This window comes from Delphinapterus leucas, chromosome 9 (assembly GCF_059928025.1).
Source record: "Delphinapterus leucas isolate spDelLeu-1000000601 "Yukka" chromosome 9, BTC_Dleu_Yukka2, whole genome shotgun sequence".
Classification (NCBI taxonomy): Eukaryota; Metazoa; Chordata; class Mammalia; order Artiodactyla; family Monodontidae; genus Delphinapterus; species Delphinapterus leucas.
The window spans coordinates 88,060,119-88,075,435 of NC_143137.1; the positions used below are offsets into that span (position 1 = coordinate 88,060,119).

The 15,317-nt window shown below is 39.6% G+C and overlaps 1 protein-coding gene across 6 annotated transcripts in view; it reads left to right on the forward strand.

Annotated features, from left to right (window-relative positions):
- RINT1 (RAD50 interactor 1) overlaps positions 1 to 15,317 on the forward strand; it is a 25,801-nt gene continuing 10,484 nt past the window's right edge. Inside the window, exons 1-9 of one of the 6 annotated variants that reach the window (XM_089917807.1) lie at positions 1 to 182; positions 632 to 677; positions 6,835 to 7,019; positions 8,840 to 9,081; positions 11,626 to 11,799; positions 11,898 to 12,047; positions 12,672 to 12,828; positions 14,581 to 14,691; positions 14,790 to 15,015. In XM_089917807.1, coding sequence (XP_089773933.1) covers positions 141 to 182; positions 632 to 677; positions 6,835 to 7,019; positions 8,840 to 9,081; positions 11,626 to 11,799; positions 11,898 to 12,047; positions 12,672 to 12,828; positions 14,581 to 14,691; positions 14,790 to 15,015 — 1,333 coding nt within the window. In that variant the 5' untranslated portion in view covers positions 1 to 140. Of the gene's footprint in view, positions 183 to 309; positions 332 to 631; positions 678 to 6,834; positions 7,020 to 8,839; positions 9,082 to 11,625; positions 11,800 to 11,897; positions 12,048 to 12,666; positions 12,829 to 14,580; positions 14,692 to 14,789; positions 15,016 to 15,317 lie in introns of those variants that run through there. The other 5 variants (XM_089917804.1, XM_089917808.1, XM_089917806.1 and 2 more) reach the window with 5 other exon arrangements.

The following is a 15,317-nucleotide window of genomic DNA, read 5'->3' on the forward strand; positions in this document are numbered from 1 at the left end:
CCAGAGAGACGGCAGAGGAAGTTGCTGTGGCTCTGGGAGCTACGGTCTCGAAGCCCTACTGGTGTCTGATCACTGGCCGGAGCCGGAGTCCATTGGCCACGCTGGCTGCGCAAGGAGCCGAGGACTCGCGCGGAGGCAGGATGCTCCTGGCCGGCGATTTCGGCAAGGCGCCGGCAACCCGGGTGAGGCGGCCCTTATGGCCCGGGGCGGGGACACTGGTGGCCCAGTGAGGTGGCACAGACCTCCCAGGGGAGGGTGCCTCGATGAAGTGTCCTTGGCGGCCTGGGGACGCGGTTGCGGTGGCCCGGGGGAGATGACTCTTGCAACTCTGGTGAGGTGGCAAAGACTTCCCGGGGGAGGTGGTCCCAGTGCGGTGGCTCTGGTGATCCCGGTGAGATGACACAGGTCCTTCTGGGGAGGTGGCCCTGGAGGCCGGGCCTCGAGAGGTGGCAGTGGTGGCCCCAGGGAGGTGGCCCGTTTTAGAACCTCCAGATCCTGACCTCTCAGGAGGGCCCCAGAGGGAGGGGGCTGGGACCTTGTTGTCTTCCAGTGGATGCCCTCTGGGAACCCTGTGCGAGTTCCACCTATCACTTCAGTCTTAATGTGTTTGTCACACCTGATCTCCTTCTAGTGCTGCTCTGAAAATGGTGACCAAAGGAAGAACATCAAGGAGAAAAGTAAGCGGACTCCAAACACCTTAGCACTTTCTACCCAGCCATCTCTCCAAAACTCTGCCCTCAAGGGTCTGCATCGAGAAGGGTCTTAGCCTGTTATCTTTTAGATGAAGCATCTCTTTTTCTCTTTCTGTATTAAATACTGATTATCATCATACACATATTTTTGCCTTTCCGGATGGTAAAATATGGGATGATTTGGAGAAGAGCACTTCCTGTGCCCTACCTAGTGCAGGGACTTTTGTGGTTTCACTCCAGTGCTGCCCTTCATACTGGATTCAGAGTAATTGGGGCCTGCCTGTTACTTCAGTGAAGCATCAACTTATGAAGCATCAGGAATTTCGAGGGGCTAATGATCTAGGAGAGATGACCACCACCTTAGTTGCATTCAAAGGAGTCAAATGATCATTGTTCAGTTGTATTTACCTTCAGTGAATTTGCAGGTAATCGTTGATCTGGGAAGAGCACAACAGATAACTTGGTTCCTGGATCTTGAACTGGATAGGGAAAAGGTCACTATCTCCATTTCCTTCCTAGGACAGGAGCATACACCAGGGGGTGGACATTTGGTATTTTACTTCTATAAGCTAAATGTGGCAAGATTTTGGAAATCAAGGAATCTTGAGGGCCTTTTGAAGTGAAATTTACTGGGAGAGGAAGCGGGAAGCATGGCACAGCGGTTCTATCAGAGGGTTTTTGGTTCTTCTCATCACGGCAAATAGTCTGGGAATGAGTAGTAGTAACAGAAAGGGTGCTTGTGTTACCATATTGGCTTTAGGAGTTAGACTTGCCCTTAACATTGCCTGTTGCTGCAATCTGCCTCAGAAAGAAAGCTCTGAGTACTTCATAGCACTTGACAGTCACAGCTGCCACAAGTTAGCTCCTTTTCCTTAAAGGATTTGAGAGTACCTCATATCATTCAGTTTAACCCTTCCCATTTCCACCTCTGCCCCGTTCAGATGCCTGGGAAGTTGATGCCACTGAGCCCTAGACCCTCCTTTGTTGGCTTGGTCAATTTCTTTGCAATTGGAAGTGCTCTTTACAAAAAATAGAGGAAAGGAGAGACATTAACCACCCCCCCATCACCATTGTGTCATTTTGAAGAATGTCATTTGACTAAGAATGTACTATGCTGCATTTAAATGGTTAAATCAAAAGAGTATAATTTTTTGTAAAAAGTGAAGATAGAATTTACTCCCTAAGCTACAGCAAGCTTATCTTCACAAAACATTCCCTCTGCACATAGCCCTGCCTCTGTGTCTGCAGATACACCACACAACTCACATATTTTATATAAGATAAATTTAAAAAGTCGACATTGTGGGCTTCCCCGGTGGCGCAGTGGTTGAGAGTCCACCTGCCGATGCAGGGGACACGGGTTCGTGCCCCGGTCCGGGAAGATCCCACATGCCGCGGAGCGGCTACGCCCGTGAGCCATGGCCACTGAGCCTGCGTGTCCGGAGCCTGTGCTCCGCAACGGGAGAGGCCACAACAGTGAAAGGCCCGCGTACCGCAAAAAAAAAAAAAATATATCGGTGGAAGAGCCTGGGCCACTTGACCTGGGGTTTCGCGGGGTTTTTTTGTTTTTGTTTTTTGTTTGTTTTTCTTTTGGCCACACCCCGAGACATGCGGGATCTAAGTTCCCCGACCAGGGATCAAACCAGTGCCCCCTGCAGTGGAAGCATGGTGTCTTAACCACTGGACCGCCAGTGAAGTCCACAACAGTGAGAGGCCTGCGTACCGCAAAAAAAAAAAAAAAAAAGTCAACATTGTGACTCCTGTACTTAATAGTAGATGGAGTCCTGTAGTAATAAAGTTTGATGCAGACCAGCCAATTCTGATCGTATCTGAAGGAGAAGAAAATAAGAATATTGTTTTGAAATTCAGGAAACATGGATTTTAGTCCCATTTACAACCTTTGAGTGTAGGCTGGGCAAATGTTAGAATTTATAGTAGGGAAGTTGAGGCATAGACTCTTACTAGTTTCACTTCTACCTACCAGTGAGCTACTCGTTCTCATTGCATGTGAAGCTTTTAATTCTTATAAATTGAAGAGAACAAAGGAAAATTTGGGTTTTTTAAGGCCTGGGGGAGGGGAACATACACAGTACTAAATACTGGTATATATTATGTTAATCTCTTGTAGTTACATTTTGCATTTAGGCATATCTTTATCTAGATATTCTTATCTTCATTTTGTCAGAAGTGACTGTTGTTTTTTAATGAGGCTGATTATAACCTCTTGCCTTTCATTGCTGTTTCCTTAAAACTTTATTTTTGAGAAGCAGACTCACAGATATAGAGAACAAACTAGTGGTTACCAGTGGGGAGAGGGAAGCCGGGAGGGGCAATATAGGGGTAGGGGATTTAGAATTACAAACTATTATGTATAAAATAAGCACTGAGTGAAGTACGTCAGAGAAAGACAAATATCATATGATATTGCTTATGTATGGAACATAAAGAAATGGTACAAACGAACTTATTTACAAAACAGAAATAGACTCACAGATGTAGAAAACTAACTTATGGTTACGGGGGGGGAGGGGGAGAGAGGGATACGTTGGGAGATTGGGATTGACATATACACCGTACTATATATAAAATAGATAACTAATAAGGACCTACTGTATAGCACAGAGAACTCTCTCAGTACTCTGTAATGACCTATATGGGAAAGAATCTAAAAAAGAGTGGATATATGTTTATGTATAACTGATTCACTTTGCTGTACACCTGAAACTAATACAACATTGTAAATCAACTATGCTCCAATAAAAATTTTTAAAAAAAGCTATGAGGATATATTGTACGATGTGGGGAATATAGCCAATGTTTTATAATTACAAATGGAGCATAACCTTTGAAAATTGTGAATCACTATACTGTACACCTGTAACATATAATATTGTATAGCAACTATATTTCAATTAAAAAAAAAAAAAGAAAAAGGCTTTATTTTTGGTAAAGAGCCACTTCTACAAGGGCAGTTCCAAGGAAGAACAGAGGTGAAGTCCAACTAGCAGAGCTCTCAGGATGTTCTGTATTGTTGCCCCAGCTTTATCTCTCATGTACACATCTTGTTTGTTTTTTGTTTTTGTTTGTTTTATGTTTTAGAAATTGTTGTAGTCCTTGTAACGAAATATATACTAGTACAGTCAAACTTTTAACAAACCATTAATGGTTTGTTTAGAGACAACCAAATCCTACAGGCAAACCTGAAGTAGAGAAATGCACTGTATGTTCAGGTTTATTCTAATGTTTGGTTTCTATGAACTCTACTCTCTTTTTCTCAGGGCCCTTATTTTATAGTATTTATTTTCATTTGGAGTTCACTGGCTATTACTCTGAATTTTTACAGTATCTTGTTTTTTGTTTGCTTTTTAAATTTCTAGGTACAACTCATCTCTAGGGAGATTAAACCCTGTATGTGGAATCATTCAAGTTGTGGACTTACTAGAGTTGAGCGTGGTTTATTTATTTATTTAAAAACAATTTTTTTTTAATTTTATTTTTAAAAATTTTAATTTATTTATTTGGTTGCGCCAGGTCTTAGTTGCGGCAGGCGGGCACCGTAGTTGCGGCTCACTGGCTCCTTAGCTACGGCATGTGGACTCCTTAGTTGTGGCCTGTGAACTCTTAGTTGTGGTGTGCATGTGGGATCTAGTTCCCTGGCTAGGGATCAAACCCGGGGCCCCTGCATTGGGAGCACAGAGTCTTAACCACTGCACCACCAGGGAAGTCCCTTGAGTGTGTTTAATATCAGGGAACTTAATGGCTGCACAGTGACATGGAGTTACCATTATAAAGTTTGACCCAAACTTCAGGTTTCCTAAACTTTTCAGGAAGAAGGAAACCATAAGTAACCAAAAGGAGTAGCTTACACATGGAAACACACTTCAAAAGGAAGCAGTTCATCTTAGCACATGGGGGTGGGAGTAGGAGAAGGACATGGCAGCCGGCTGTGGGTCTTTGTCAAGAAACTGCTTTGAGCCTTCAGGTTTCTTGGGTTCAGGGCACATTCAGAAAGCCATGCTGGCACAGATCATCAGCAAAAGTATAGGTAGAGATACTCTGGAAGAGAGGAGCAGTGCTGTTGGTCCACAAATGTAGGACCATGGAAAATAATTTAATTGCCTTTGAAGTGGATTGTTTACTAGAAATTTGTTTTAAGTGTTTTGTTTAAATAAAAATCAGAATTTTTTAATTTATATATTTGAATCTTCCCTCATTCCACAAAGAATTCAAGGTAACTTAAATTGCTTAATTACGTCTTAAATATTTTGGATAGTGGAAGAAGGTATAGACTCCTGCAGAGTGAAAAACTGACTTGTGAACTACAGGAAATGATCGACTTTCAAGCATAGAATAAGGAGTGGACTCTGGGAAATTTCACATACTTGGTGGGATGAGAGCAAAGCTACATAGCGTTCCTGTTTTCACTGGGTATTGTGTGTTCTGCTGTAGTACATGTTGCCTCTGCTACCACTCTTCTTAAGAGGGTTCCAAATCACCTGTTTTTGTCATATTTAATAAGTCCAATATGAACTGGCCAATTCTAGTTTATTTGCCATGGGAAGAATCTCACTTTAGATTGTACAATTTAGTGGTTGCATTAGCCATTTTGAGTTTTCCTGGTAATGTGTTTTCTCTCGTATTTCTTTTTTTTTTTCCTGTTTCTGAAATGGACATCTTTTTTTTTATAATTAATTTATTTTTATTATTAAAAAAATTTATTTTGGCTGTGTTGGGTCTTTGTTGCTGTGCATGGCCTTTCTCTTGTTGCGGCGAGCGGGGGTTACTCTTCGTTGTGGTGGGCGGGCTTCTCATTGCGGTGGCTTCTCTTGTGGAGCACAGGCTCTAGGCGTGTGGGCTCAGAAGTTGTGGCTCATGGGCTTAGTTGCTCTACAGCATGTTGGATCTTCCTGGACCAGGGCTCGAACCCGTGTCCCCTGCATTGTCAGGCGGACTCTTAACCACTGTGCCACCAGGGAAGTCCCTGAAATGGACATCTTTGTACAATCGCTTCTGAAGCTTTTAAAACTCTTTTACTCTTATATCAGGAGGAGTTTTTACTCATTGCTCTCCCTTTCAGATTTTTTTCGTATACTTGAGATCTTTCAATACCTTTTTTGTTTCTTTTTTTTTTTAAACATTTTAAAACCAGAGTCCTCCTTTGGTGTTATTCTAGACTATACCATCTGATTCCTCACAAATTTTGAAAATATATTACTAATTTAATAAAAGCTGCATCAGCAGAATCAGATTTGACCTTTTTCCCCTCAGTAATAAAAGATTCTTAAGATACACAGTTGTCTAGAAAAGTTTAGTTCTGTTTGTAACTGCACTGTCATGCCAACATCTATTGCAACCTTAGGGTACTAGGACAGAGTTTAGTAATTTTTCTTTCACTCAGAATTTCCTAAGCTCTTAAGCATTTTATAGTAGTACTTGATCGATAGATTGCTTTATAGCTATTCATTTCGGTATTTGTGTGTGTGTGTGTGTGTGTGCGTGCGTGCGTGCGTGCGTATGTGTATTTATATGCATATATATACCCATATATATATATAAATATATACAGTCATCCATTGGTATCCATGGGGCATTGGTTCCAGGACCTCTGCGAATATCAAGATCCCTGGATGCTCAAGTCCTTTATATAAAATGGCGTAGTATTTGCCCGTAACCTACACATATCCTCTGTGTGCTTTAAATCATCTCTAGGTTACTTAATGCCTAATGCTAATAATAATAATTTTGCATACAATGTAAATGCTATGTAAATAGTTACTGGAGCATGGCAAATTCATTTTGCTTTTTGGAACTTTTTGGATTTAAAAAACTTTTTTTTTTATCTGCAGTCGGTTGAATTCATGGATGTGGAGGGCTGACTGCTTTATATATATAAAATATAGTGTGTATGTATATATACATATATTCATTTACACACACTATATTCATTAGGGTATTTTTGTGTATGTGTGTATATATATATACATATACACACAAGTACTATATATACAAAAATGCCATATATAGGTAGTGTTTTCTTTAAATTAACTTTTGAAAGTAGATATGTTGCCTTGTATATCTTTTACATTTCCTTTAACTCCATAGTACTTGGTGGTGTTGAGTAATTGTTATTCTTTAATTTTAGGTGACATAAATATTGCAGCTGTCGTTGGAAACCAACCAGTCTGTGAAAGTACAGATAACGGTGATCTCCCTTCCTATGTGGCGGTATTTATAGAAAAGGAAGTCGGAAATGACCTTAAATCTTTAAAGAAACTTGATAAACTCATAGAACAGATGACAGAAAGTAAAATGCAGTTAGAAGAACAGGCAAGTATTAAAACTCATTGAAACAATATCAGTACTATACTCATTATAATGTAATGTAAATATAACCATTAATATATAGGCATTTTTGAAAATATAGATTGTGACAAACACTCTAATCATTTAAAACTGCTTAATAGGTTTTAAGGACCTACAATGTGCTAGGTGTTTTACATATTATGTAAAAGAAACTTCCTACTGATGATTTATGTCTGACATTTATGTCTGACATTTTCATACAATGACTTTTAATGTGCTTTTAAAAGTAAATTCATGGGATACCAAAATGTTACAACACTATCATTCCAATTTTTTTATATATGCACACATAGGGAGAAAACATTAAAATAAGTATAACATTATAATAATGGTTATTTCTGGGTGGTTGGTTAATAAGTGATTTATTTTCTTTTTTTCTTCTTTTATAAATTTATTTATTTATTTAGCCTGTGTTGGGTCTTCGTTGCTGTGAGCGGGCTTTCTCTAGTTGCAGTGAGCCGGGGATACTCTTTGTTGCAGTGCTCAGGCTTCTCATTGCGGTGGCTTCTCTTGTTGCGCAGCATGGGCTCTAGGTGCACGGGTTTCAGTAGTTGTGGCACACGGGCTCAGTAGTTGTGGCTCGCGGGCTCTAGAGCTCAGGCTCAGTAGTTGTGGCACACGGGCTTAGTTGCTCCGCGGCATGTGGGATCTTCCTGGACCAGGGCTTAAACCCGTGTCCCCTGCATTGGCAGGCAGATTCTTAACCGCTGTGCCCCCAGGGAAGTCCCACAAGTGATTTCTTTATATCTTTTTGTATTTTCAAGTTTTTTTCTTTTTATAATAAACATATTACCTGAAATAATGTTTTAAAAAATCCAGTGGGGGACTTCCCTGGTGGCGCAAACTTCCCTAAAAATTTCCACCCAACCTGCAAAGGTCTGTGCATGAGCCATGCAAGCACAATTGCCTTGCACCCCAAAACCTTCTACTCAAAGTGTGGGAACTTGTAAGAAATGCAGAATCTCAGTCCCTACTTCAGGCCTATTAAGTCTGAATCTGCACTATAACCAGATCTCAAGGTGATTCCTATGCATCTTCAAGTCTGGGAAGCACTGCCTTAGTACACCATTACACCTGGCATCTCTTTCATTGCACTAATCCCACTGTTGAAGGTTTGCCTACATCTCTCTTCCATACCAGCTGAGCTTAAGGGCAGATGCTGTGTCTAATTTATCTGTCAGACCCTAGCACAGTGCCTGGTATAGAGTGTCTAATCAGTGTTGATTAAATTGAAATTCCTTTATAATATTCTTATCATATTGTACTGATGCCTGATATTTGTATATGTTTTTCCATCTGCTGTAAGAAAAATTTATTTAATAAATATCATATCTAAAGGCATTACCTGGGTATCATCTTACCAAGTCAATAGTTCCTTCTCAATCTGGGCTTAAATCAGAATCACCTGGGGAACTTTTGCAACTAGTTACCCAGACTTTTAGAATCAGAGCCTCATTTGTTTCTGAAAGAAAATTATTAGTAGATAAAGCAGGTAAATGTTCTTTGGCTGGACCCTCTGAAAGTGCTGAGCTTCATGATGGTAGATCCAAAGATGTTTACTGGGGGCCCTCCCTACACACCTCCACATAGAGCATTTCATGTTGAGGTTTGGTTAGTACAGGATGCAGAAACCCAACGTTTCTTTTGAAGCTTTTAAGTGACAATTTTCATTTCTATTAGAACAAACATGCATTTTGAAGGTAACTAATAAAAAAGAGAAAAAAATGAGAATCTTATCTGATTGCTGCTATTTTTTATTTTTTGTTTGTTTTTGGTATGGGCAGGTACTTACAGTTTCATCAGAAATCCCTAAAAGAATTCAGAGTGCTTTAAAAAATGCAGAAGAATCAAAGCAATTCCTTAATCACTTTCTGGAGCAAGAAAGCCATCTCTTCAGTTCCATTAACAGCCATCTGCTGACTGCACAGCCCTGGATAGAAGATCTCGGAGCCATGATTAACCAAATTGAAGAGATTGAACGGCATCTTGCTTATCTTAAATGGATTTCACAAATTGAAGAACTCAGGTAAAATAGGCCTCTTTGTTCTCATAATTATTATTTTCCTTTGAGGCTATGTCTTAGAGAGTACGTGCATGCCATTAAATAATTGAGTTAATTAAAGATTATAATAATGTGATTTTACCAGTTACGAAAATAGCATTATGATAATGATTCTTTTCCTTTATTATGAATGAACATAAACTTTTAAGGGAGCTTAATTTGCGTTTGAAAGAAAGTAATCCAAGTAAAAAGTTTTAAGTCCTATAGTTATATTGTGAACACATGATAAAAATGGTTATAATGCCAAATTAATAAAACAACTCATCAGTGTGGTAATATTCCTCTTTTACCTTTTAGAGACGGTCACTTAATGAAATGGATTGCTTTCTCTATAATTTGAATTCTTTTCAGTGGGTATCACCTAAGAAGAGCTACACAGTATTTATTATTAGGTGAAAAACAGAGTCCTGCTGCTTTTGAATAGGGAAAAATAAAGAAATACAGTGGAGCCCTGAACAACGCAGGGGTTAGGAGCATCAGCTCTCCTCAGATGTCAAATCTGCATACAACTCATAGTCAGCCCTCTGTATCCACGATTCCTCCCTATCCTTAGCTCCACATTCACGGATTCAACCAACCAGGGATTGTGTACTACTGTAGTATTTACTACTGAAAAAAATCAGTGTATAAGTGGACTCGTGCACTTCAAACCCATGTTCCTCAAGGGTCTATTGTAACTCTTTTTGAATTAAATACATATCACTGGTAGTTGATTGTGAGTGTCTGGTATTGCCTTTCAAACAAGCTATATTAAAATTTCTGCCTGCATTGGTAGATTTTTTGGTTTCATGATTTAAATTCTGAAAATAGCTATAAAAGACAAAATCTGGGGACTTCCCTGGTGGCGCAGTGGTTAAGAAGCCACCTGCCAATGCAGGGGACAAGGTTCGTGTCCTAGTCTGGGAAGATCCCACATGCTGCAGAGCAACTAAGTCCCTGCGCCACAACTACTGAGCCTGCGCTCTAGAGCCCACGAGCCACAACTCCTGAGGCCACGTGCCACAACTACTGAAGCCCGTGCACCTACAGCCCGTGCTCCACAACAAGAGAAGCCACCACAATGAGAAGCCCTCGCACTGCAACGAAGAGTAGCCCCCGCTCACCACAACTGGGGAGAAGCCTGCGTGCAGCAATGAAGACCCAATACAGCCAATAAGTAAATAAGTAAATGGAAAATTTAAAAAACAAGACAAAATCTGTTAAAAAACTTAGTAAGAATGACTAGGAAAGGAGAAGAACGAAAAATGAGAGAATGAGCGTAGGGGAAGGCCTAAAGGGCTGTCAGAAATAGAATAATACACACATGAGATTAGTATGATTGTTGAGGCCTGAAGCAGTGATGGTGGAAAACAAAGGCCGCTCGTGGTGGAGGGAGAAGGGAAAGTACTAGTGCATAGTGGAGATGGGCAGGGTGGCAGTACACATTCCTGTGCTTAAGGAGGGTGCTGTGCCCACCCAGCAGCGTAACCGAAGCGTGGCACTCAGCGGGGGATGAGAGTCCCAGCTTACTCTCACCCAGCGAAGTGGCCAGGCCTGGGTAGGATGTACACAGGCTGCCTAGAGGGAGAGCACTTGCGACCCCTGAACTGAGATTAATTATTGAAAAGGTTAAATTTTGTTCCTATTCTGGCTTAAGATATGGAATGTTATTTTCATCAAAAGAAACATTTCAGTTTTAAATGTTTCGTTTTATTTAACCAATAGGCAAAATGGTAGTCATGGGCTGGATGAATCCTGAAGATAGGTTGTATTTGGCTTCTTTTAAAGAATTTGATTAATTGGTTTGATTTTACATGGAAATCTTGGTTTCTGGATTCTCTTGAAAAATTTTAAGATTTGGCTACATTGGACCTACACTCCAGTGTGGCAGCACTTGGCTGGAGCCTTAGGATGGGGTATGTGCTTTTTAGCTTGTCCTAGTCCCCGCCCACTTTGCTTTTTTCATTTACTGTGCCCATCAGGCCTTGCCAGGCATTTGAGTTAGCTACCCTTGCTGTAGAGCTTACCTTAAATTTTGTCTGCAACTTGGCTAACAGTAACTTGAAAGGACTAGACTCTGAGGTGCCACCTCCCTAAGTTTCCTATAATCCAGTTTAGCTGGGCAAAGTAGGTAAAAATTGAAGTCTACCATATTTGACCTTACCAGATGCCACCCACATTCTCCCCTTTGGATTAAGATATGACAGACTTCTGTCAAAGACAGATTTATTAGAAATGAGTGGTGCCTGAGGGAATGTGACAGGAAAATTCTGTTACCTTGGGAGGGGTGGGAAGGGAAAGGTGGAGGGAGGTATCCTGAACACAGGCCACTGTTCTTAGAAGGATGCTGAATTTGAGGACTCCAGGCTCCCAGAGACTTGCACATCAGGTAAAAAAGCCACTATAAGGTGGCGCTTCCTTCTTTCTTGGATGTAGCTTTATATAAAGCAGGAGGAAACAGCAGTTTTTCCACATTTGGAATTATTGTGAACAAACTGTCTTTACAGTTTGTTTTGCCTTGTTTTGCAGTGATAACATTCAGCAATATCTGATGACCAATAATGTCCCAGAGGCAGCTTCTACTCTGGTCTTTATGGCAGAACTTGACATCAAGCTTCAGGAATCATCCTGTACTCATCTTCTTGGTTTCATGAGAGCCACTGTTAAATTCTGGCATAAAATTCTCAAGGACAAGCTTACAAGGCAAGAAATTTATCCATATTTCATGGTAATTGCTTTCAGATGGATATTTGGTGCTCACGGTATTTTACTGTAATACTTGTGTCACTTTTCTGTTACAGTGACTTTGAGGAAATTTTAGCACAGCTTCATTGGCCATTCATCGCACCCCCTCAGTCTCAAACTGTTGGCATAAGTCGACCAGCCAGTGCCCCTGAGATATACAGTAACTTGGAGACACTATTTTGTCAGCTCCTGAAACTACAAACCTCGTATCTTTGTTGGAGTTAAAACACACTAAAATTTCTTTTTTCTAGAGTGGATTTGTGGCCAGAGAGTAAAGTGACCAGAGAGTAAAGCTTTCTGAAAGTGGCCAGGGAGTAGTGGGTTTGGACTTGATCTATGTATGCCCATGGACTGTTCTCCCTCCACATAAATTGCATGTGGGTGGGAGGGCTGTGAGGAGTTCTGAAATGCATGACTGTACAAGTTTGCATCACATATAGGTCTCATGGGACAATCAAAAAAATGGGCAATTGGGAAGAAACCTTATTAACGTAGTACTAATTTAATAGCACGATTACTTGAATATGTTTCCTTACTACTTATTATTCTTTATTTTAGGAAAGACAGATTAATTCTAATAACATTTTTCATGTACTTTTTACTGAAGTCATATGTAATGTAAAGTTAGACTACATATTATCCGTACTATAATTAATTTTACTTAGTATCATATATGTCTCTTGGAAAAATGTGTGTATACATACATATACATGTGTGTGTGTATATATACATACACATACGTGTGTGTGTATATACAAACATATACCTGTGTGTGTGTGTATACACACATATACATATGCTTTTCTTTTTCCTTGACTTGACTATGTCAGAGATGAATTACTTACTGAGACAAAGCAACTTCCAGAAAAATACTCTCTTCCTGCATCCCCTACTGTCATCCTGCCCATCCAGATTATGCTGACTCCCCTTCAAAAGAGGTTCAGGTATCACTTCAGAGGGAACCGACAAACTAATGTTATAAGCAAGGTGTGCTTTGCCAATTCTTGCCCTTGGTTTTTATTAATAGCAAATGTTAAGGCTTTCTGTACTTCTGCTGGTTTGAGTTAAAATCTGATTCTATTCACATTTCTGTTTTTCTCTGAAGAGCTAAATTCCTGTTTTGTCACTACCCTTTATAGATATATTTTGGGACTTGTGTTGATTTGTTGTAGGCATCAGCTCACTCACTAGCACATCATCTGACCAGTTTCTGAAGTTTCCCCTGGGGTGTGCTGTAGCATTTGCTGTGGCACTTTTTACAACTGGATCTACATGTGTTCCACTGTGCAGATTGCTCCTTCAGGTTTATAAATATATCAGAAAGAAAAGTGAGAATCAAAAGATAGTAGAGCATTAGTTTTTGAGTAGAAGTGCTGATGCTAAAATGATTTGTTGCTGTGTAAGACAGAGTATGGGGATAAGTGACAGGAATGGCTTTGAGGAAATTATCACCAACATTTTAGTTGAGGGACTATACCCATGTGTACTGGGCATACTGTTGAGATTTTTTTCTTTAATTTGATCAGAAAAACAATCACTGACAACTTTTCAATGAAATTTGATTGAATTTGTTGAGAATTATAACCTTGGGAGTTGCTAGGGGGTGGATACTATTCTTGAGTCTTGCTACATCTAATGCAGTGCAAGTAGCAGAGGGATTCGGTAAGTGTTTTTTTTTTTTTTTAATAGGGTCATGTTTTATTTTTAAAATATATATTCTTAATTTCTCGGTGTTTTGAAGTAAATGTTATTAAATGCCAGATTACACCAGGCATTGTATGTGTCATCTATAAATGAGTTTATAGGCTTTATAGAATATTAAAGGAATCAAGGGATAGGCAGTTACATCTGTATAGGAAGGGAGTAGAGTGACAATGGATTTCTGGTTCTTAAATTCAGCTTGTTCTTTTGTGCTTCATGGGTCTCCTCCTTTTTTGGATGGGGTGTTGGTGGAAAGAAAAGTAGAACCTATTAGTAAGTGTAAGTGAGACAAAACAATAAACCTAAACTGTAGAGAGGCAGTGATCACTTGAAGTAAGAAAATTGTGAGTTATATTGTTGCTTCCTGAAGTGTGGTTCCAGTGGTCCTAGTACTATGACATCAAGCCTGAACTATGCAGCCCCTGAGAGTAGCTACTGCCCCTTTTTCATTTCTGTATTCCCAGCATCTAGCACACAGCAGGGTTTTACCTTTCAGTAAATGTTTTAGAATTCCTGTCCAGCAAAACTTGGAAGGTTTATAGAATCATCTCTAGGGACAGTTTAAAAAGCTGCATACTTATATTACTCTTCTATAATTATACCTGTTTTAAAGCATTTGTATTTCTTGTAATGCAGACCAGCCAATTTTTTTTTCCTAATTTAGGTTTTGAAAAAAAGAACAAAACAGAAGACGGTCATGTTTAAAAATTATTTTGGAATGTTATTTCAAAAAAATATATAATATTTATACTTTACATATTTCTAAAGTACTAGGTTTTAAATATTTATGGCATTGTAAATTTATGAGTTTACTGACATAAGCCACATTATTGAAATTTATTGGGAGTACATTGGGAAACATTTGATTATTAAGCCTTGCATGAATTTAAAGTTCAGAGTAGAAATTGTGCTCTTACATATAGGAATTTTCAACTAATTTTTGTAAGTACTGTGTGTCTACAATTAAATAGAGACATTTAACTGTAACTTTCCGGTTGGAATGACTTAAGAATTCAAACTGTTTACCTCCTTCCTTAGCCCGAATGGTACTTGGCTCAGGTACTTATGTGGATTGGGAACCACACTCAGTTTCTGGATGAGAAGATTCAGCCAATATTAGACAAAGTAGGCTCTTCGGTAAATGCAAGGGTAAGAGACTTTGTCCAAAGCATTTCAGTTTTAGAGTTGTAGGTGTCCATGAATAACTTGTCATTTTCATTACCTTATGCTTATGTATATTTTTGTAGCTTGAATTTTCTCGGGGCCTTATGATGCTGGTTCTTGAAAAGTTAGCTGCTGATATTCCTTGTCTGCTCTATGATGACAGTCTCTTCTGTCATTTGGTGGATGAGGTGCTTTTGTTTGAAAGAGAACTACACAGCGTTCATGGCTATCCCAGCACTTTTGCTAATTGTATGCATATTCTGTCAGAAGAGACCTGTTTTCAGAGATGGTTGACTGTGGAGAGAAAATGTAAGTGCTCACGTGGCTGTGGGGTGGGGAGAGATGCCTCTTTATGCGTATATAAATTTTCTCCAGTTCTGGGTAGAAACTAGAGCCATCTATATTTTTCTTGGTTAGGGTTTACCAAGTTGCCTTCAGAGATCATCTTATTTTCTTTTCTTCCCATCAAGCTTCAGTTTTTCCCAGAATTGCACTCTACAGGTTTCTAGGGTAGAATATTCAAGCCAGTACAGTATATAGTTAACTGTTTTATAGATTTTACGTATAGTATTTCTGTTCTTGCTGGAATCATAATGGATGTGGCTTGTCTA